The 22,300-nt window shown below is 41.0% G+C and overlaps 1 protein-coding gene across 4 annotated transcripts in view; it reads left to right on the top strand.

Annotated features, from left to right (window-relative positions):
- The window catches only part of SVEP1 (sushi, von Willebrand factor type A, EGF and pentraxin domain containing 1), a 178,145-nt gene that overhangs the window by 108,870 nt on the left and 46,975 nt on the right, over window positions 1-22,300 (top strand). For 3 of the 4 annotated variants that reach the window (XM_045081688.1, XM_045081686.1, XM_004747785.3), the window contains exons 27-36: window positions 1,652-1,827; window positions 4,761-4,885; window positions 5,872-5,995; window positions 6,765-6,935; window positions 7,915-8,088; window positions 8,530-8,649; window positions 10,265-10,441; window positions 10,669-10,753; window positions 11,368-11,559; window positions 12,474-12,641. In XM_045081688.1, coding sequence (XP_044937623.1) covers window positions 1,652-1,827; window positions 4,761-4,885; window positions 5,872-5,995; window positions 6,765-6,935; window positions 7,915-8,088; window positions 8,530-8,649; window positions 10,265-10,441; window positions 10,669-10,753; window positions 11,368-11,559; window positions 12,474-12,641 — 1,512 coding nt within the window. The remainder of the gene's footprint in view (window positions 1-1,651; window positions 1,828-4,760; window positions 4,886-5,871; window positions 5,996-6,764; window positions 6,936-7,914; window positions 8,089-8,529; window positions 8,650-10,264; window positions 10,442-10,668; window positions 10,754-11,367; window positions 11,560-12,473; window positions 12,642-22,300) is intronic. The other variant, XM_045081687.1, reaches the window with a different exon arrangement.

Here is a 22,300-nt window from a genome sequence, read left to right as displayed (position 1 = left end):
AGCATCTGGACACGTTTTGTAAGAAAGCAAAGTTTCAATGATAGCACCTTATGCACGGACTGTGTTTTGCTATTTGCTAAGTGTTACTTCATTGATCTTTGCAGTGACCTAAGGAACTAGTTTTCTAGGTAGCAAAGCAAAGTTTCAGAGAGACTCAATGGTTTTCCCCATGATTTTCCCCAAATCTCACACTCTCGGAGTGGTAGAGCTAAGTCGCAGACTCTGACTCTTAAGACCGACACTTTCTTTTATATATCAGAGCCTGCAGGGGTTCAAGGATTTCAGTGACATTACTGACCCATGGGAAACACATATATTAAATATGAACCCATCTGTAGACTCAGGTATAAGAGCTGATGTTTATTTCTCTTTAGATCAATTAATTCACCTGCAGGCCCCCATCTCTCTGGGCTGTCAGAAAGGTCAGTCTCAGTTGTTACCCTCCTTCCTTCTCTACTGAGTGCTTTTCCTATCTTAGGTCCTCACAGCTTGTTGGAAAATCACAGAGACTTGCTAAAGAGCCACAGACTTAGCCAGGACTTCCATCACTGGCCCTCAGTCCACACTGCTTATCACTAGGCTATGAACTGCCTCAGCCTCTGTGGGCCCCTCAGAATCACAGCTCTTGGCCACATGAAATCCTGACCTTCAGTCGAGACAGACTCTGTGGTGCCTTTTCATCTCAGATCTACCCAAATTCCTCTCCTGTTGCTACAGATTAGGGTACAGGCCCCACTGCGCTCTCTTGCCTCTCCTCAGTCCATGGGACTCTCACTGTTCTGATGGAACTCTCCCCATCCTCAAACCTTATCCTTAGTGGACCTGAGCTTTCAAAAACAAAATCCAAGAAATTTGCACAAACCTCCCCTAAAGAGAGAGCTTGTTACCTACTTGAATAGGGAAGGAAAATGGGAAAACACAAAGGGTAAGTAATTAGTATTATAAAAAGACCATATTTTCCAAAACATCTGTGGATAAGGACTGAGAAGATATGGAGAGAGGTATTCAATGAATTCTTATCTTCCATATCGATTTTCCCCATTTTTTTCCTTTTTTTCCAGTTGCTTTTGAAGATATTTCATTTCAAACTGCTTAGTATTTTTGACATTCCCCAAAGTAACATGGTTGTCGGAACCCTCTTTTTGTTGGTCATCTTTGTTTAGTTCCAATTATCTTTGCCTTTGGATTGACATACTTCGTCTGCCATGTGACTGCTTTGGCAACCCAGAGACAGAACTCACTTTGTATGAGACCTCTGAAGTTTGTTCCTGGTCTTAGGAAAACATCTTTTCCAAAGGAAAGAAACCAGTCTGATGTTTGTGCAATTCTCTTCCCATTCCATTCTAGACAGTTGGTAAATTATCTCAAGTTGGATCAACTTCTCTCATTATCCTAAGACTTTTTCCTACCCCATCATGTCTAAGAAGCATTAACTAATTTTCAGTGAACCCCAATAAAGTGTAATTTATAAGTCAACTCTACCTCTATGAACTATGTGCAAATGGAGAAAAAGAAGTAATGGTTTTCCTCAAAATGCTTTCTATACAAAAAAAGAAAGAAAAAGAAGGAAGAGAAGAAAAATAGTAATGTGCCCCATAGATGAGAGTAAGACATATGACTGATGACTCTGTTACCTGGAATCTTTTCACAGCTGGGTTCTTTATGTGAATGGGAAGGAAAAGATAACAGACTGTCCCTCCGTGAATGATGACCGTTGGCACCACATTGCCATCACTTGGAGGAGTTCTGATGGAGCCTGGAAGGTCTATATTGATGGGAAACTATCTGACGGTGGTGTGGGCCTCTCTGTTGGTTCACCCATACTTGGTATGTCTTAGCTAAAGGAATATAATTCTGTTAGATGCCAAGCATGGAAGCACTTAGATGAACATCACATTGGCTAGCTTTTTTGTCCTTGCTTCTGCACAAAGGTCAACAGTTATCTCTCCCATTTTCTACTCCCTGATTACCCAGACTGTGAATTATTAGAAGCTTTAGCTAGGTGAGCTGTGTGACTCCGTGTAAGAAACACATTTGGGGACTCATGGTAAGACTAGCAAGACACAGGCTGAGCTAGCCATGGAAGGTTACTAAACTGTCTTCCAAGGAAGAGAGGAATTGCTGGTATGTTTTGGTTGCTTGTTTTGTTTTGTGATAGTGTATATAGGACACAAATATATCCAGTGTAGAGGCTGGGGCAGTGCTGATACTGTCTGTCTTTTATGCCCTTTTCAAATAGAACTCAGACTTTCTTATAAAAGTACTAGGTGATACAGGATTCTCAGTATCACATATGAAAATCCACCTGCTCTGTTTAGATCCTTCTATGACATACATGATAGGAAGAAGAAAGGTTGGAGGTTCCTTGTAGTAAATAAGGAAACTCTAAAAATGTTTCAACAGGAAGTGACATTAGGTAAAGTGGGGCAGTGTTTCCTTTTCTTTTAAGTATTCTTTTTTTCAGCTATCTCTGGGTAGTGGGTTTGCGGGTGGATTTTATTCTTTATTCTTTTCCCATATTTCATAATGACCATGTATTTCCTTTACGGTTAAAAAAAAACAACTAGCATTTCTATGTTTAAGAAAAATAAACCCTGATAGAAGAGTGAAAGTAGGTTAAAGGGATCAGAAAATAAACCACGGCGACTGTAATAGTAGCCACCCGAGGAGGTGGTTGTCTGACTACGGCAGGAAAGGATGAGTTGGAGTGCATAAGTATTACAGAGCCCCAACTGACAGATTTTAGTGAGTGGCTCGCTTCAGGGGGGACTGGGTCCATCGAAGAGTCTGTTAGCTGAGAGAGGAATTCTAGGAAAAAGGACAATTATCAGAGCAGGCCTAGGGGTGAAGGAAGAATTTCTGTTGGATTTTAGACATACTGAGTTTGAATTCTAATCACAGGAATACATGCAAGTAAAAGCATAGGTTGATACCACTTGATATTAAATTGACAGAGTTGTTTTTAGTGATAGGATGTAATTGGCAAGGATTCAGTATAGAAGACACTTTAGAGTGCTGGAATGAAAATTGATACAACCTTTCTGGGAAGCAATTTAGAAACTTTTGTCGAGAACCTTTAAAGAAACCCTTGGCATACAAACAACAATGCAACTGCCAGGAATCAGGTTAAAGGAAATAATCAGTGGTCTGAATAAATACTCATGTATCAATATACTTATCTCAGTGATACTTTTGTACCAAACTTGGAAAACAACTCCAGTATCCAATAAGAAATGGTTATTTAATTAACTAACTAATTAATTAATTAATTAAGCAAAGTATGGATTATTATGTATTCATCTATAAAATAGCTATTAAAACTCATGAAATGAGTTTTAATGAAATGTCCATGTCCAAGAAGAAAAGCCAGATTCAAACATCATATATAGTATGATCCTGAGTAGTATGTTTTGAAACCTCTCACACACATACACATATGCTGAAAAAAAATAATAAAAATAAAACCTAGGAGGAAATATACAAAACCATTAAGTGATTTTTTTTTCCTGGATAAGAAGAATTCCTTATGCTTTATTTTTTCAAATTTTCTTCTGTGCATGTATCCATTTTTAATGATTACTTTAATAAGAAAAGGACGTAGTTTGGGAAATCATGGAAAGGGATTCTACATATATCAAGTGGCAGGACTGAGATCAGATAGGGAGATTGTGGAAGGAAGAAGAGCAGAGGCCATGAGTAGAAGCCTGAGTGCATCAGCGTTTTAAAAGGCAGGCAAAAAAGAAAGAGAGAATGAGCACAAAGATTCGAGGAGTACCAGGAAAGGATGACTTCATGAAAAGAAAGTGAAATCAGCCCAGGCCCTGGCAGGAAACCGGGGGGCACCCCCAAGGAGGAGAACTAAAGACAGTTTAAGGAAGTGTGGATTTTCAAAGGTGTGGGCAGAATTAAGAGAACCAAAGTAATGACAGTAAAACACACCCATGACTAGCAACAGTGGAATGGCCCAAGAGATGGGCCCAAAGTGACAAGGAGTGGGAGTTGTTGCCAGAATTTAGGCAAACCTAAACCTTGCCTGGGAGGAAGGTATCCAGGAAACTAAACTTCTCTTTCCTATGACTTTCTTATCTCGGGTTGGTCCTTCCATTGGGCAGGTATAAACAGAAGCCAGAGGAACAAGGCAGCCAGATGGTGTGAACCTTTGTGGGCACAAAGCAGAGTTGAGGAGGGTGGCAGGTATCTCTGGAGGGGCAAACACAGACCGTCCAGTACATCCAGGAAGGACAGTTAAATAGAATGAAATGGCCGATAGGAACTGATGATAAAGAGAAATCAGCAGAGGTGACTATGAAGCGTTTCCATTGAATTTGCCACTGGCAAATTTAGAAGTTACCTTAGAACTGGTGATAGAAATTTAAGCATTTCAGGATTAAGAAGAAGAAAATGAAGAGCAGTTCTTGGTAGCTTGTCACGAAAGGTGACTTCCTGCAAGGACATAGGTAAAACAGAACTTACCTGTTTTGTTGACATAAAATATTACATGCACGTCTGTATGTATATGTGCAGTTTTTAGAGTTAAATGTTTGTAAATCTAATATAATATCCTAAACCTTCTGTGGATGTTGTTTAAGTTGCTCTAGATAAAATATTGAATTTGTCCTTATAGGTAAAACATGTAGGTAATTTGGTTGTTCAACAATTTTCCCCGATACCTTTCTATTGGCAGTGATTTCAATAAGTTAGCATTTTTGGAATAACAGACATGAAGTCAGTCTTCCTCCTTATTTCTCTCCTGTCTTTAGGTGGTGGTGCCTTAGTTGTTGGGCAAGAACAAGACCAAAAAGGAGAAGGATTCAACCCAGCTGAGTCTTTTGTGGGCTCCATAAGCCAGCTGAACCTCTGGGACTATGTCCTGTCTCCACAGCAGGTCAATTCCATTTTCAGTGTATGACAGTAATGAGCTGCAAAGGTACAAACCTAGTGAAAATGTGAATAGACTAATGATGCCATATCTTACTGCGGCCTCTGGGTTTTCACATTTGACCACCGATATCATTTGACACTATGGTCATAGACTAAGCTAGGTGGAGGTTGACTAAGCTAGGCGGAGGTTATCAGCAGTCACTTTCAGTGAATCCCCTTTTCAGTTTCTTGGTGATGTATTTAGATCTCATTAGACAAGATAATTTTAAGATACCTTGTAATTTCCGAGCTTGAGAGAATCAGAATACCGGTTCACATCCCTCTGACTAAAGATGCAGAAGTCGAGGGCTGGCCATAAAACCATGCTTAGAGAGTAACAGAGGAGCCTGTGGTAAAGCCAGTCTGGAGTCTGACAGCCTGGGTTCAAATCCCAGTTCTACCACAGCCTTGTTGTGCTGGTTTTGAACTGTTAACTCCATCTCTCGAAGCTTTGGTTTTCTTATCTGTGAAAGATGGACAGATGGCGCGGTAGAGCTTCAGCAGATCACACACAACACGACAGGTATAGTCGTGGTCTTGTTTGCCACATAGCGAGGGCTTCCAGATGTCTACCCTTATTATTATAGTGGCAGAACTTGTCTAGGCCTGAGTTAACCCACCTCTGGATCAGAGGCAGAAGACAGGAGAATGCGGTGTGGGGAACCTCTACAGCACCTCAATAAACTGCAGAGCTGGACACAAGAAATTCTGGGTGGAGAATTTCAGACTATCTGGCAACTGGCATATTTGGGAGAAGGGAGGATGGGCGTGGAGGAGAGAGAGGGAGGGAAGAGACTTCTCTGTTACCGCCGAAATCATAAAAGCCTCCTTCCCTTCCCCAGCCTCCCCCCTGATCTGTGGATGTTTTCAAGACGACTCAATTAAGATATAATAACTCTGTCATACGGAAACAGATAAGGTTTATCTAAAGACGCATGTTTAAACTTCCAGGTGAAGTCACTGGCCACGTCATGCCCAGAGGAACTCAAAAAAGGAAATGTGTTGGCCTGGCCTGATTTCCTGTCTGGAATTGTGGGAAGAGTGAAGATCAATCACAAGAGCATATTCTGTTCTGGTTAGAATGGTCTCCTTCTGTTAACTGCCATCTCTTGACTATTCCCAAGATTTTCCTGCAAAAGGAGATGATTCCAAAATGCACCGTTGGTCAAGTAACGTGTGCCTGTCAGTCTGTTGTGTAGCTAGTAATTCACCCTTACTCTACCTTTATCCAAAGGATTTATTTTTTTAATACTTAAGCACATGCTATATTGGAGAATTCAGAGTTCACTGTGGAGAAAACTTGGAGGACGGTAAAATAAGATTAGGAAAATAGAGTTAGAGGAAGGGGATGGTTACTTTTTCAAATGCCACCAAAGCCCTGTCCTGTGCGAGATGGGCACTTGTAACTTCCTAGCAGCCGTCTAGGGACAGATGGCACAGAGAGAAAAGCCGTGGGCGTGACAGCCCACACACTGCCTAATCCAGCTCTGAATGGTCATAAAACTCAGTGTATATGAAGAGGTTTCTAAATCTGTCCTAGAATTCAGGGGTTTTGATAACTTACAAGTACACTTCATTAATATTTCTAAAATACCCCTTTTTCCTTAAAAAAAATTCAGCTGACTTTTGTGGCAAGAGGAAAAGTGGTGGCCTCAAATAGGGTTTGTTTTTTTAGTCGCTTTGCTTGCCAGTAATCTGGTCACATGTCACCTTGTAGCATGTGTGGCTTAGTAGCAGTAGCATCGGTCTCAGAGGCTGGCACAACACGTGATTTGAGACGCTTGACCTGGTGACACTGCCATGAGGGTGCTGACAATCCATGTGCCTGTGCTCTCTGCCTGCAGATTGTCCACCTTTAGAAGGATCAGTACCGCATCTGCGAACCACATCAGCCAACTTAAAGCCAGGCTCCAAAGTCAGTGTGTTCTGCGATCCAGGCTTCCAGATGGTTGGGAACCCTGTGCAGTACTGTCTGAATCAAGGACAGTGGACACAACCACTCCCCCACTGTGAACGTGAGCTGCCTTTGTGGACGGCCTTTCGGTAGCTCCTGACCAATGCTGGAGCACAGGGACACTTTTCAGGAATGCTAGATAAAAGCTAAATACACCACAGTCGTAAACACAGTAGCTATTCATGGAATAGTTCACTCTGTGTGAGGGAGATGGGCGATGAAGGGACCAGCCCCGTGGCTGCCCCCCGGCTGGGATAGGGAACGGGATGGGAAGGGAAGACAGAGCTGGGAGCTGGAGCCCCAACAGAGGAGGGTTACGGCTGGGTGGGAGACCCAGATCTCTCGGGTTGGATGCGTCCAGTCATTTATTTACTCAGGGATTTTAAACCACGTACTATGTGCTAGACAACGATCCGTGTCCTAGCGATGCAACAGCTGGGAGAAAGTCTCTTTTACGGAGTTTACACTGAAATGGGAGAGACAGGAAATAACAAGTAAATATGGTTTATTTATAGTGAAGAATAAGGGCCGGAAATAAGGGCTTTGGAGGAAAATAAAGCAAAGTAGGGAAATACGAAGTGAGGGTTGAGGGGAAGCCAACTGCCTCATCAGGTGGAGCAATCAGCGAAGTTCCTCCATAGCACCTGTCCCCGCTGACAAGTGTGTTTCCTGTGGCTTGTTTCTCTACTCCCACTAGAGAGGAGGTTCCACAGGCAGGGGCTCTTCTCTGTGGCTCATCACTGTAACTTCAGCACCCGTGACGGTGTCTAGTGGGACCTTCAGAAATGTTTTGTTTTCATTAATGAGGGGCAGGCCCGCTCTGAGCCAGAAGGTCAGCTGGATGCTGAGGGCACAAGTTTGGCTACAGCCTGCCCCTCCCCCTGCCCCGCCACTGCCTCCTCCCACCCCCAGGACTCTGCATCTGCGTTTATGCTCAAGGAGAAAGTCCCCCTTAACTGAACCGCTAGCTTAATACAGACAAAATGTGCGTCCAGCATTTCCGTCCTCATGCAGCTGTGCTCTTCCCGGCCCCCTCACAGGCATCCGCTGCGGGGTGCCACCCCCTCTGGAGAACGGCTTTTATTCAGCGGAGGATTTCCACGCTGGCAGCACAGTGACCTACCAGTGCAACAATGGCTACTATTTGCTGGGCGACTCGAGGATGTTCTGTACAGATAACGGGAGCTGGAATGGCATCGCACCATCGTGCCTTGGTGAGATAAATCTTGGCAATACCATCTGGGTTCATTCTAGCTCCCTGGGAGACAGTCTTCCCGAATTCCGGAGGCTTTCTTGTGACATTCCTTTGTTAATGTCATCTCATCCCAGTAAGCCCTGGGCAAGCCACAGTGACAAAGCAGCTGTCCCCAGACATGCCAGAAATATTTGGAATTGCTACCAGGCTCAATATTGAGACTGTTTCCATCTATCTCTCTTCTCGTACTTACCACCTCTAACATGGGGGAATAATAGCTTTTATTGTGTGTCTGCAATGCGATCGTGACTACTATATTTAGTATATTTTCACTCTAGAAAGGTATCTATAGTGTTATGCATTAAGCAATATGTACTGATTTACAAGTAAAAAAAGGAGTATTTGATATATAAGAAAAAAATCAATCAACTTCACTACCTGTAAGCTGTCTTCATTTTAGACGTTGACGAATGTGCAGTTGGGTCAGACTGTAGTGAGTATGCCTCCTGCCTGAATACGAATGGATCCTATGTTTGCTCATGTATCCCACCCTACACAGGAGATGGTAAAAACTGTGCAGGTAACTAGTACGTGTAGAATTGGGAAGCTTATTAATTTTTTTTATTTAAGTATATATATCAAATGTATGTTACTTAAAAATACAGTAGTATTTTCAAGTCCAAAGGACAGGTAGAGAAGAGAGAAACTATCTTAAAAAAAAAAAAAAAAGACATACAAATAACCACTAAAGAGGCTTTAAATGAGCCTGTGCCTCTCCCAACTTCCCAATCTCTAGAACATAAAACAGAGAGCCAACCATACCACCAGAATGTTGAAGCAACATCTGCAGAGTACGGGGATAACAGAGGGGATTTAGAAATATCGTCACCGGCCTCTGTGGCCACAGTCAGAGCAAAGAAGATAACTTCACCATCAGTCTGTTTCCCCTGCCTCAGCCACACAGAATTACATTATTGAAAAAAACTGACATGTTCCCTTATCATATCTCTAGATTTTATCATAGCTTTGGTAATATAGACCCAACTCCCAGAAGATAGAAAGTAAAGAGGAAGTCTCAAAATCAAGTCTTATAATGGCATTTACTCTTTGAGAGGATTCATTTAAAGTTCTCAACTTAGGGGGCACCTAGGTGGCACAGTCCGTTAAGCATCCAACTCTTTATTTCAGTTCAAGTGATGATCTTAGGGTTGCAGTGTCGAGACCCGCATCAGACTCCACACTCAGCACGGAGCGTGCTGGAGATTTTCTCTCTTTCTCTCTCCTTCTGCACCTCCCCCAACTTGTGCATGCTCACTCGCTCTCTCTCTCTCGCTCTCTCTCTGAAATAAATACTTTTTTTTTTTTTAAAGTCTTTGACTTCTGGGGTGCCTGGGTGGCTCATTACATTACATATTTGGTTCTTGATTTTGGCTTAGGTCATGATCTCAGGGTCCCGAGACTGAGCCCAGCATCAGGCTCCATGCTGGGTGTGGAGCCTGCTTAAGATTCTCCCTCTGCCCCCCCAAAGAAAAAAATTTAAAAATTAATTTAAAAATAAATACAAATAAAGTCCTTGACTTCCATGCCCAGAATGACCTTCAGAAAGATTGAATCCACATATCTTCCCTTTTTGATGATCCAAGTATTATATTTACTCCTATCCAAGTCTAGTCATAAATATCCCTTTAACTTACTTCTCTTCCTAGAAATGGTGACCAACCCCAGTTCATACATAGAAAGGATTTCTGATCCATAGTCTGTTTGGAAAGGGAGGCTGGGGATTTTTCTCACATCTGCCCAGGGGATGGCCTTTAGCTCAATTTGATAAAAAGCCTGTTCCTTTTAAAAAGGTAGGCATGAAGTCAGGAGAGGTAGGAGCTGCTAAAGTTCTTCTAATAAACTCCTAGTACCACACTACTTCCCAATAAACAACTCCCTTTTAGCCAGATAAATTTTGTATATTTTTCTTAGTCACTGTGTTTCAAAATATTATTGTTTAAGTGCCTATTAAATGTATGTTCTCGTCTAATGTCCAGTGTACCCCAGCCCTTTCCATATCTCCCTTCAAAAGCTTCCTCCCCGCCCCCAAGACTTAACTGGTACTTTAACTGTAGTGAAATTTTTTTGTCGTGAGACCCTGCGTGGTTGTGTGAACACCACTCATTGTCCCACACAAACTTTTTCTCTCTTTCAAGAACCTATAAAATGTAAGGCTCCGGGAAATCCAGAAAATGGCCACTCTTCTGGTGAGGTTTACACACTGGGCGCCCAAGTCACATTCTCGTGTGAGGAAGGATACCAGCTGTTGGGAGTAACCAAAATCACATGTTTGGAGTCTGGAGAATGGAGTCATCTGTTACCATATTGCGAAGGTATGTTTCATAAATTCCCCCAGGTTCATGGTGTTTGGCAATACTAGAAATTTAAGGTAGAGACGTGTCATGTGTTAGGTTGTATCAATATTCTTTGTATTTAAAACCCAACTATTGGGTTTATCTTTAAACGTGACAAGAGAACTTAGAGCTGCCCTTGAGCTTTTAGAGATTTTTATACACGCTTGCAAAAAAAGCAACACTGCCTTTATTTTTGCACTTTCTAGCTGTTTACTGTGGTGTACCTGCTATTCCAGAAAATGGTGGCATTGATGGGTCAGCATTTACTTATGGCAGTAAAATAACATATAGGTAAGTGTGTAAGATTAACACTACATTGTAGAAATTGTTGGTGACATGCTGTCTGTGACCTAAAACTGAAAGAAAGGTAGAAGAATCCCAGAGGATGTTTTTTAATTAATATGGAATTAATTGGATTATGTGTAGTGCAAAGGAATCAAGTTCAGTAACCTACTGGTAGCATTCCTATCCAGAATCCCTAAATCCCTTGACAAGTAACTTATCATTGTGACCAGCATCCTTGAGGACCGGTGCCATGGAGGAAGGCCCTGCAAGCTAAGGAATGTTCTTGGTTATAACCTGGAGCTTTGGCTCAGGCACTCATACTAAACCAGACCATTCTCAAACTAGGAATTTACTCTTTGCAGCTACTAATCCATGACATAAACTGGGGACAAGCCAAACTCTTCATTTTTCTACTTGTCACTCAGCAAGGTTCCCTATGGGGGAGATGTACAGTATTCAACCTTGGAAATAATTTTAAAGCATTATTTTAGTAGAAAAGAAAGAACTCTTCCAATAAATTGTAAAGTGTAAATTCTCAATATTTTTAAAGGTTTTGGTACGGATAGAATTATGCAAAATAAAGCAAATTGTATTCTGTAATCCCCATTTATCCTTTTTAGGTGTAATAAAGGATATGTGCTGAAAGGTGATAAAGAATCGCGCTGTCTTGCTAGCGGTTCTTGGAGTCAGTCTCTTCCTGTGTGTGAACTGGTCAAGTGTTCTAGCCCCGAAAGCATAAATAACGGGAAATATATTTTGAGTGGGCTTACCTACCTTTCTACTGCATCATATTCATGTGAGAGCGGATACAGGTAAAGTCCGTAGGCACCACAAGCTTCCTAAAATACCCCGCTACCCATTATTTACTCCATAGGTTTCATTTGTATATAACTAGCCTACTTTAGACACAAGTTTCTAAATGTAAAAGATAGTCTCATATTTGCATGCTTTGTGAGGACTGGCTTATATGCTGGGAATACCTAGGGAAACAGTCTACCTATCTTTGACTCTGGGAGCTCTAGTTGAGTCACTATAAACATTCAGTCATTAAACATGAAAGCAAAAAAGTGTTTCGGAGGCATAGCATAGTATCTGGATTTTTTTTTTTTTTTGGAACATAACTTACCACACTTATACTGAACATTGCATGTGATGTTACAAAAAGCATGTCGCAACCCAAGTTCTTAATACTGTAACAGGTTGATTCAATCAGTGTTATGCATGGGGATGTATGTGTATGTTCCAACAGAAGGGACAGTAGGGCGCGGCTGCAGTCAGAAATTTGGCCGGCGGGATCTGAAGTGAAACAGATCCAGTGAGTAGAAAGTCAAGTGACACACAGATTCAGGTAGGCAAACAAAGGTGGATAAGTGATGCCATTGGGATGTGAGGTTTGCGAAATCAAAGGAAGACCGGAGGTCAGAGTCAGGAGCAAGAGTGCACATACCCAGACTCAGGACAAGGACAGTGCCCTTTGACTTCAGTTACCCTGACTTCCTGGGTGTCTGTCTTTATTATGGCTGGATCCCAACCAGCCTATTAACCCCTTCTCATCCACGTAATCCCTTGGCGAGGTCTGAGGGCCCTCCTCCAGCACCACGGAGCCCATTTTATTTTGCAGCAGTTGTGATGTTGTTTTAGCCCATTCTGTGACAGAAGCACTCTGGCTTCCCTTCTTTGTATATAATCGTCTCCACGGCAGTGAATAATAGCCCTTCTTTCCCAGCTTACAGGGCCCTTCGGTCCTTGAATGCTCGGCCTCAGGCAGCTGGGACAGAGCGCCACCTACCTGCCATCTCGTTGTCTGTGGAGAGCCACCAGCCATCAAAGATGCTGTCATCACAGGGAGGAACTTCACTTTTGGAAACACTGTCACTTACACCTGCAAAGAAGGGTGAGTGGTCCTGGGAGGGAAGGAAGCGTTGGGAACCTCAAGGGAGGGGATGCTCCCCTGACCACCATGGAGATGGGCTCCACTGAACACTAAATTACGTTTTCTGGACACCAAAGCTGGAGAGAAATTTATGCTCTTGTTTCCTGACAGCGGAGAGCAAGCATATTCCCCTGTGGAAACAGTGTTTTTCTGGAGTTAGAGTAATTTGTCAAATTAGGCCTCCAATAGCAGACACTGGGCAATGCAGTGGAAAATAGCTTTGTACTTAAAGATGCAAAAAGCACATTTACATAGGCATCTGTGGGGGCACCTGGGTGGTCTGGTCGGTTGAATAGACATTGGTGTGTTTATCTTTGGCAAACCTGAAGGCAACACTTTGAGTCACAACCTAAAGATGACAGGTCTGCAGAGGAAAAAAGATGGTAAAACTCAGGTTATTCTATTTTTAATGATCTCATTTCATTCAGAGGTAAAATTTGAAAAACAAGGAATGAGATACAGAGAAAGGGAAGGCTCCCTCTGGGGTGGTGACGGGTATGTGAATCCCCAAGACATCTGACTTGCATTTCATTGCTTCTCCACGACCCCTTCATGCGTCTTTAATAAATATTTTCACTGTGAGTAGTGCTTTCACACACCAGATTGACCACAGGTGTTTGTCACGCAGTTGGAAGCAGCGCCAGCAGGAGTTTGCCGCTTTCTGGGTTTGTAGCTCAGCTCTGTCCTTCGCTGTGTAGCTTCAGGGAAATTGTATAACCTCTCTGTGCTTCGAGTGTCCTACATAAAAATAGTTTCATTTAAGGTTCATACTTCTAGATACTGTGAGAAATCAAATGCCTAGTATAAAGCCTGGCCTAGCCAGGAAAAAAAAAACTTAATTAATTCAACCAACTTTGCCATTATTATGACTGAAACACAGATGAGATAGCAGTTTTTATTCTAGCATATTTCTAGCATAGAAGTTCATTTCACCTGGATGGAAGACAGTCCCAGTAGAACAGGACTGCCAGCAGGTGGCGACAATACACATACACACACACACACACACACACACACACACACATATACACACTGTATATATTGGGCCACATATATATATAAACACACATATATGTGTGTATTATAGGCCACATATATATGTATACATAAATATATAGTGTGTGTGTTTATCCATATAAATATTTATATATTCTTATTTATTTATTTATTTGCAAAAATCTCCTGAGAGTCAGCTACTTGAATAAATAGCTGATTGAAGTCCCAAAACTTAACACCTTCTTAAGTGAAACAGAACTCTTTACTATTAAAACAGGGGATGAGTGATATAGGTAAAGGGAATTAAAAGTATACTTATCTTGAGGAGCCCTTGATGAGTAATGTAGAGAATGGTTAAATCACTGTATTATACACCTGAACCTGATAAAACACTGCCTCTCCTCCAGCTCATGCTCACTCACATTCTCTCAAATAAAATAAATAAAATCTTAAAGAAAGAAAGAAAGACAAGAAAAGAAAAAGAGAAATAAAAATATATTTTAAAAATTATCCAAAAACAAATGGTGGTATTTTGCTATATTTCTTCTCAGAATTTTGTCTTTACATGTTTTTAGTATTAAAAATCCTGCTATAGAAGCAATTTACATTTTATTCTCATTAGAAATCATTCACCTAAAATATATCCAAAGAGTTCTGAGTCTGCCTAATATTAAGTCTATATGTTATAGGAAAGGGTTTTATTAAAAGAAGTACTAAAGGCACTAATTAAAATTACAACATAGCCATACATTTGCAGAGGGTTTTCCATTTCCCCAGGGCTTTCCTACACATTATCTCCTCTCGTGCTCCCTTCCACAACGGTGGGGGTTTGGCAGAATAAATAGTATTCCACCTTGGTAGTTGAAGGGATTGACCCATATCACCTTGCATGTTCCTTCTGGTCTAGGAAAACAGACACTCTGTGGGACCTTTTATCCATCGAAAAGATGGAAACCAAATCTACTCCCCTAAATCACGTATCTATTAAAGGATATGAGAACAGTTTTATGAAAGTGCTTTGTATATCCATTAAGAACAAAGCAGAAAATAGCTTTATTATCTTCTCTGTCATCATTATTGCTATATATGGTGATGACATTTTAAAATAATGTAGGAAAAACTGTCTTAAGTAGTTAATCAAATTAATAGAAAGTATCTACAGTCCCAAATCACTGCCACCTACATTTTGTTCTAAAAGAAAAAAAATCAAGCTCTTAAGGGATAGTTTCATTTTTTTCTGGAAGTGAAACTTTTGGTGAGAGGAAGCACACTGATGGCCCTTGGCATATCCCTAACTCCACCTTGGGATGCTATGAGGATGCCAAAGAAAAGAAAACTTTTGTACTCCTCTTTTTTCTGGCCAAAGGGCTAATGAAACATTTGAAATACACAGAAAAACACAAATAGTAATTATTAATCTCCACTTAAAGTTACCTGGGTATGCATTTTTTTTCTTTCTTTCTTTCTTTTTTTTAAGATTTATTTATTTTAGAGAGACACATAGAACACAAGCGGGAGGGGCAGAGAGGGGGAGACTCTCTCAAGCAGGCTCCGTGATGGATCCCATGATCCTGAGATCATGACCTGAGCCAAAACCAAGAGCCCCATGCTTAACCGACTGCGCCACCCAGGCACCCCTCCTAGGTATCCATTCTTGAGAGAAAAGTACATGTTAAGTTTTTGCCATATTGTAGCTCTCTTTTTATGAAAGAAATAAAGTATTACAGATACAACAAGAAGCCATTCTCATCACTTTGCTGTGCTCCCCAAAGTAACAAAGGTACATTTTTGTAAATCAGTAGATTTTATTTTAACAGCTGTATGGTATTCCCTTGGAAGAACGAGCTGTCTGTAAATTACTGATTTCCTTACAGGTAGAAGGTTAGTTTGTTGCTCCTTTATTTGCTGATGTAACAGTCCTGAAGTAAATTTCCTTGCCCGTGTCTCTCGGTACATATGAGTATGACTATCTCTGGCCCCAACACTGAAGTTTGAAGTTGTTGAGTTATGAAATATGCTTATTTTAAACTTTATGAGATAGTACTTGATAGTTATCAGTCATGTCCTTTATGTTTTGTTTTGTGTGGGTGTATCAAATTCAAGAAATCATCCCTGCCCCGAGGTCATACTATATCTTTGCCTTTCTCCTGAACGACTCAGAGATCTTGGAAAGCACGAATTTCCATCCCCCTCTCATCTTAAATGTTTTATCACTATCTGTATTTTACATCCCTCCTATTTTATGACTTCTCAAATTAGTCATTTTTTAATATAGTCAGTGTTTATTTAGTTTGACTCACATGTTTATTAATCTCTTCATCACCATTACGTTTTGTATCCCATTCCATCCTTTCGGGTTTAATATTTCTACTTCCTGAAGAATCTCCATTGCATATTTTTTTTCAGTAAGTTTCAGCATATTCTGTAATCTTTTTCTGAAAATAATAAGATTTTATCCTTGCTTCTTGAATTACAGTTTAACCGAGTGTACGAGTCTACATTAGTAGTTTTCGTCCATAGACATTTTGAAAAATATTATTCCAATGCCTTCTGTCTTCTGACTTCTTCTTGCTACTGAGGATTCCGTCATCAGTCTGTTAGTGGTTCTTAACCAGGGGCAGTGTTGCCCAGCAGGGACGTTTGGCGATGTCTGGAGATATTTTTGGTTGTCACAGCTGAGGGGAGGGTGCTCCTAGCTCTAGTGGACGGAGTCCAGGGATGCTGCTGAACAGCCTACAATGCACACAGCAGCCCCCACAACACGGAATTGTCTGGTCCCACATGGTGCTGAGATTGAGAAACTCTGCTTGAATCGTGGTTCCCCTATAAGCAGTATCTTTTCCCTTTGGTTTTTATTTTTAATTTGTCTTTGTCATTCTGGTATTTCCTTATGATCTGACTAAACATGTATTCACAGTCATTTGTCTTCTTTAGGAGTTATTGTACTTCTTACATCTGAGAATTCTTTTTACCAATTTGAGCATATTCTCAGCCGTTTTCACTTCACATGTTCCCTCCTCTTCCCTTCGTTTTTCCCTATTTCTTTAAGTCTTAGACATATATTGGATCTTTTCTTTCTGTCTCTTTATAAACTTGGACTTCATTTGGGTATTTTTTCAGATATCTTGTAGTTTATAGGTTTTTCTTTTCTACTATCTATAATCTGCTTTTAAATGTATCCATTAATTTTTTAAATTTTTACTTTTTCTTTTTTTGCTTCTAGAATTTATATGTTTGTTTTTCAAACATTTCTTTTAAAATAGTCTCTTCTTTTTAAATAGGATTTGGAGTCTTTTTTCTTTAATTATGTCAGATACTTATATAAATCTTCAGATTTTAGATCACTTTTCTGCTATCTCAATTTATTGGTACTCTAATCTTGCTGTTTGTTCTGCCTGCTGACTGACTCATGATGGAAAGCATGCTTATGTATGTTTTGTAATTTCAAATTGTATCTTTATAGTAAGCAGGACTTATTTTCTCTGTGATAGTCCCTTCTGGTTTAAGTGTGTGAATTATTTTTTTTCTATCAGGAATCCATGGAATATCATCAAAAATTTTTTTTACATTAATTTATAAGTTCGAAGGCTTTCCATGCCAAAGTAAATGGCATAAATCCCAACCTCAGATCCACAGGAGAGGAGACCTGGGGATGGCTACCTTAGCAGGGACTTGATTTTTCCCACTCAAAGCCCTGACAAATACAGAGATCTCACTTGTCGTGTCACTGGGCTTCCGGGCGGGATTTTTCTACTTAATATCTTTTCAGTGAATGTCCTTCTAGGACAAAGGTCCATGCCATAGACTCAGCTATTACTCTCTCTCAATCCATAGTTGTATTTCCTGTCATCCCTTCTTACGTTCCCTGTCCAATCCAATGGCAATCACAGCATTCAGCCACAGGCTTACTTCTCTGATCTTAATTTCCTCTTCATTTCTGGCATGTGCATCTAAAATAACTTCTATTCTATTTCATCAAGTATGATATAAGGAAGGTTTTCAGACTATGGTATAGCCAGCACTAGAACTTCTCTCCTTTACTCCTTTTCTATTTCTTCCCCCCAAGAAATTGGTTGGCATAGCCAAGATGCACCATCTCTGTTCTGTTCCAGGATGGTGTCACTGTGTTCAAGTCACAGCTTTTGTGCAGTGGGCCTGTTTGTGCAATGGGCCTGCTGTCTCCTTCAGCTTCCTGAGATGCTGTTGGCTTGAAATGAGGGTTAGAACCTCTTTGCTCTCCAGCCGTCTCCACTCCCACTGCCCTCCACATATGGGAGCCACCCCCGCCTGCTTCTTGGGTGCACCTATGCTTATTCTTACTTTGGGCCTGTGTTGTTTCTTCTCATATCAGTGATGTGCTTTGCATAGACTCTCCCTTGAAATAAGGAGGAGAGAACCTGTCTCAACTGTAGGATGGAAGAGCAAATACTTTAGGAGACAGGAGTAAGAAGATGAACACCAGGAAGGAAAGAAACAAGAAGTACATTTCTGCCTCCTGGCCTAAAATTGACCTTCCACATTCACCTTTTATCAAAACACTAGGCTGGAAGCTTGCAGCTGTTTTCCCAGATAAATAAAATGATAAATTGTTTCCCATTTTCCTTTTCATCTTATGTGTCTCCTCTCTTGGTGAGAAACTCAGAGGAAAGGAAGGCTCATTGAAATCCTAAAATTCTCATAGAATGTTCCACCTTTGATTGTCTTAATTGTAGATTTCTAAATGCAATTACTGCATGTACTAAGATAAAATTTTGTGTCATTTTTAGTTGAAAACAGAATTAACTGCTGATGCAGATTTCTACTTTCCATCGATCTTATTAAGTCGCAGCCCTTTACCTATCTAGTATGCTGCTCTTTTAAGGCTCTTAGAAGGTTCTTTAAAAAGAGATGAGGCAATAATCACCTGGGGAGCTCTCTCATAAAGCTTCCCACATGCTCATCAGTTGGCTTCCACTCAGTGTATGAATCAAATCACTGAAAATTGTGTCTGCAGATTACTCTGTCCATTCTCCAAGAGTTTTTAAAAATTATTCGAGAAATAGGCTAATGAATTGCAGCAAATTCATCCTAAAATATGTCCTCCTGTGGCATCATTGTAATATTGATGGGCCATTTTCCTTTGGGATTATGGAGTAGGACGATTTGTTTTATGATATATATGGCCTGATTTTAAATAATAGACTGCATTAGCATTCCCAGGGTCTCTTGAATGAGAACACAAAATGTCACAACATAAATAGTCCGGTGTTTTAGGTTTGGGCCAATACCAATTTTCCTGCTTTGGTAGCCAACATTTACAGGATGTATGTCATCATCTGTATAGAACTTTATGATTTTTAAATGATTTTTTTCAGAGGGAGAGTGTGTGTGAGCAGGGAGGGGCAGAGTGAGAGGGAGAGAATCTCAAGCAGGCTCCACACCCATTGTGGAACCCAGCTCAGGGCTTGATTTCACGGCCCTGAGATCATGACCTGAGCCAAAATCAAGAATCAGATGCTTAACCAACTGAGTCACCCAGACACCGCAAATGATTCTCTTAAACAAATAAGCAGGTGAAGTATATTCCACAGAAATTGTAACACAGCTTCAGACTTCTAACATGAGGAAATAACGCAGCATTTGGATCAGAGACCAGTCCTGGTTCAATCTAGGCAATAGCTCACAATTCCTCACTTTCTGTGATTTGGAATATATATACTTCTTTGGCATCTTCAAAGATTAACTGATGTGTTTTGGAAGAGAGTTGTTTTTAGTAAACCTCAACCCGCATCTTACTGAGGATTGTATCTAGTCTCAAGTACTGGCTTTGCTTCCACCTCTTGAAACCCCTCTGTGTATATCTCTCCGCACCACTGAGATGCCGGCTGTTCAGGTGTTTGTAGCTTGGTCCCAAGGTTCTCCTACAAACGGATCAGTGGAGCTAAGTGGGAGGCTTCACACGTCTCAGAGTGAGAGGTGATCACTCACGCTGGTGCAGGGAGACCGGCATTTCAGCCAGCTCAGCCTCCAGTCTGCACTTCTTTCTCATAAACGAACGTGCTTCTGAGTCTATTCCTCTCAGAATCCTTCTGAGCCTACTCCAGTAGGTCTGTCGTCCATTTTTCAATTGTGGTACCCAAAGCTGAATGTACACTGACACATGCACGTTAGAATACGGCAGAGAGAAAAACGCTGCGTGGCGTGACATACACACACGTACAGAGGTAACTATTTCATTTCTCTTCTTCTCTTTCTAAATAAATGAGTTTCTAGAAACACAGTCACCCTTTCAGAATGCCTCTGTTGACTCATTCAACTTAATTTCAGCAGAATTCCAAAGTCTTTCCTATTGGCGGTCGCTAGGCCGGGTTTTCCACCTGCGCAGCTTTTCTTTACTGTGTATCTGTGCAGCCTGTTCCATCTTATCTTTATTAACTATTATCCTGTAGGATTAGAAACACTGAACTGGACCGTAAGCTCCCTGTTCCCCGCCCTACAGTTACACATTGCTATGTAGGGACTAAGGACAGTTTTTTGGCATTCCCAAGATGTAAAATTCCCAGTGAGGGCATTTCTGTAAAGCAGTACTCCGTGGGTCATCCGGTTAATAAACCATTTAAATATCTTTCTGTCCTAGCAGCATTTTGTCTGCTAAAATCTTTTGAGAGTCCTTGTAGAAGAAACTGTCAAAAGGCATTTCCAGTTCACCTGTGCCTGCCACGTCTCTACCCATCAACCATCACGAAGTGTCAAAACACACAAAATCCTAGTGATTATCACTTCCTTGTTCCAGTGTTCAGATGCCGTTTCCAACTATTCGTAAGTTCTCAGAATGCCCCAGCCATACCAGACTGCAAGCTCTTGGTTCATGTTACCCCTCATTCTCAAACAATTCCTTTTCTGCTCTTCTCTCATGACTCCTCTCAAAAGCATTTCCCCAGGGAAGCCTTCCCATTCTCCAGGTACAATTGAGCTTTTATCCTTTAAGCAGCTGCTGTAGGTGTGAAAGGGCCTGCAATGCACCAGGCAATGGATGGGGTAGGGAGTGCACTCAGGTGTGTAAACAAACAAATACATGAGCATTGCCTTGTGCACTAAGGAAGTGGCTCTAGCCCATAGCATGGTCCTTGAGAATTATTTAATGAAAGGCTAAATGTTGATTGGGCATCTTAAAGAAAAGTCAAGATCTAAGGTCAGAGAAAGAGTGCGGGGTCTAAGAAATTATGGGTAGTGATGAAAATGCATTCTTTAAATTCATTTATTCATAATATATGTATTTAGTGGTAATCATCCATTATTTTACAGAAGAGCTTTGCTGTGATTTTTCATTAGGGAAGAGTAGTTGGTGGAGATTTTCTTTAAGATCAGGGTCAGAGACCTACCGAAGGGCTGCCAAATTACTATACACAATTTTTGCATCCTTAAGAGGCTTTGAAGAATAAGGAACTGGAAGCAGATGCTTCTATCTCAAAGTAGCCAGGCCCATGAAATAAAGGGAGCATTTTATAGATGGCACAATGGGTCCTAATAAATCAGGGATGTCTCAGGTGGTGTCTGTGAACTTCTATGAATGAAATATGCTAGCAGCATCAAGGGACCCATGAAAATAATGATGCATGTTTCAAAGTGTGCAGAGGATGTAAATTGTGCTATAAAAATACAGAACATCAGATGTCTTTATAAATGGGACTTCTACTCAGAGCACATTCTACACAGGAACAGTAGAATCTGGGCACTCAGACCTGGGATAATGGATACTTTAAATAATAAAATTAGGCCTTTAGCATACTGTCTTTATATACCTGCCTATATCCTCCTAGACAGGAGCTATCTAAAAACTTACTAAATTTGAATTCTAATAGGAAGAGCAGAATTTATCCATAACAACGAATTGTAGCAGACCCTAATTAGAGGTTGCATCGTGTCTTCAGGGACATCTATGAGGGTTTTGAGACCGCTTCTTTCCCTAGCAGGATAAGTGGCCTTAGGTAAGGTGGATGTATACATCTCTGCTGATGTTCTACCATTTTCTCCTCGATCTTTCTGCTTCCTATAGATTTCATGAATCTGGCCAGTGAGGGGGACACATTCCATCCTCACTATGATAGCAGATCCCTTATAAAACTAAAAGGGACCTCAGGAGGAATGTGCTTGCTAACTGATGACTAATGAATCTTTGCTGAGGGTGCCTGGATGGCTCAGTTGGTTGAGCGACTGCCTTCAGCTCAGGTCATGATCCTGGAGTCCCAAGATCGAGTCCTGCACTGGACTCCCTGCTCAGCAGGGGGTTTGCTTCTCCCTCCGAACTTCCCCCTCTCATGCTCCCTCACTCTCATTCTCTCTCTTTCTCTCAAATAAATAAATAAAATCTTTAAAAAAAATCTTTGCTGAAAGATGGATCAGAAAATTTGTACTAGGCGACACTGCAATGCAGTTTCCACAGGACACCTGCAAATTATGATCTACCTCATTCTGAAAAGAGAAAGGGAGCAGGGCAACAAAAACATCACGGAACAGGGTACGTGGTTGGACTCTTGTAAATCGAATGCAGTTTTTCAACTCAGCTGCTTGCAACTGTGTGACTCCAGACTGGGCTTTTAGCCTGTGGAACCCCCATTCACTCATCTGTAAAATGAAGAAATTAA

This window comes from Mustela putorius, unplaced genomic scaffold (genome assembly GCF_011764305.1).
Source record: "Mustela putorius furo isolate JIRA1106 unplaced genomic scaffold, ASM1176430v1.1 tig00000580_pilon_pilon_pilon, whole genome shotgun sequence".
Lineage (NCBI taxonomy): Eukaryota > Metazoa > Chordata > Mammalia > Carnivora > Mustelidae > Mustela > Mustela putorius.
The sequence above is the reverse complement of the archived record's forward strand: the minus strand, read 5'-3'. Positions and strand labels throughout refer to the sequence as shown.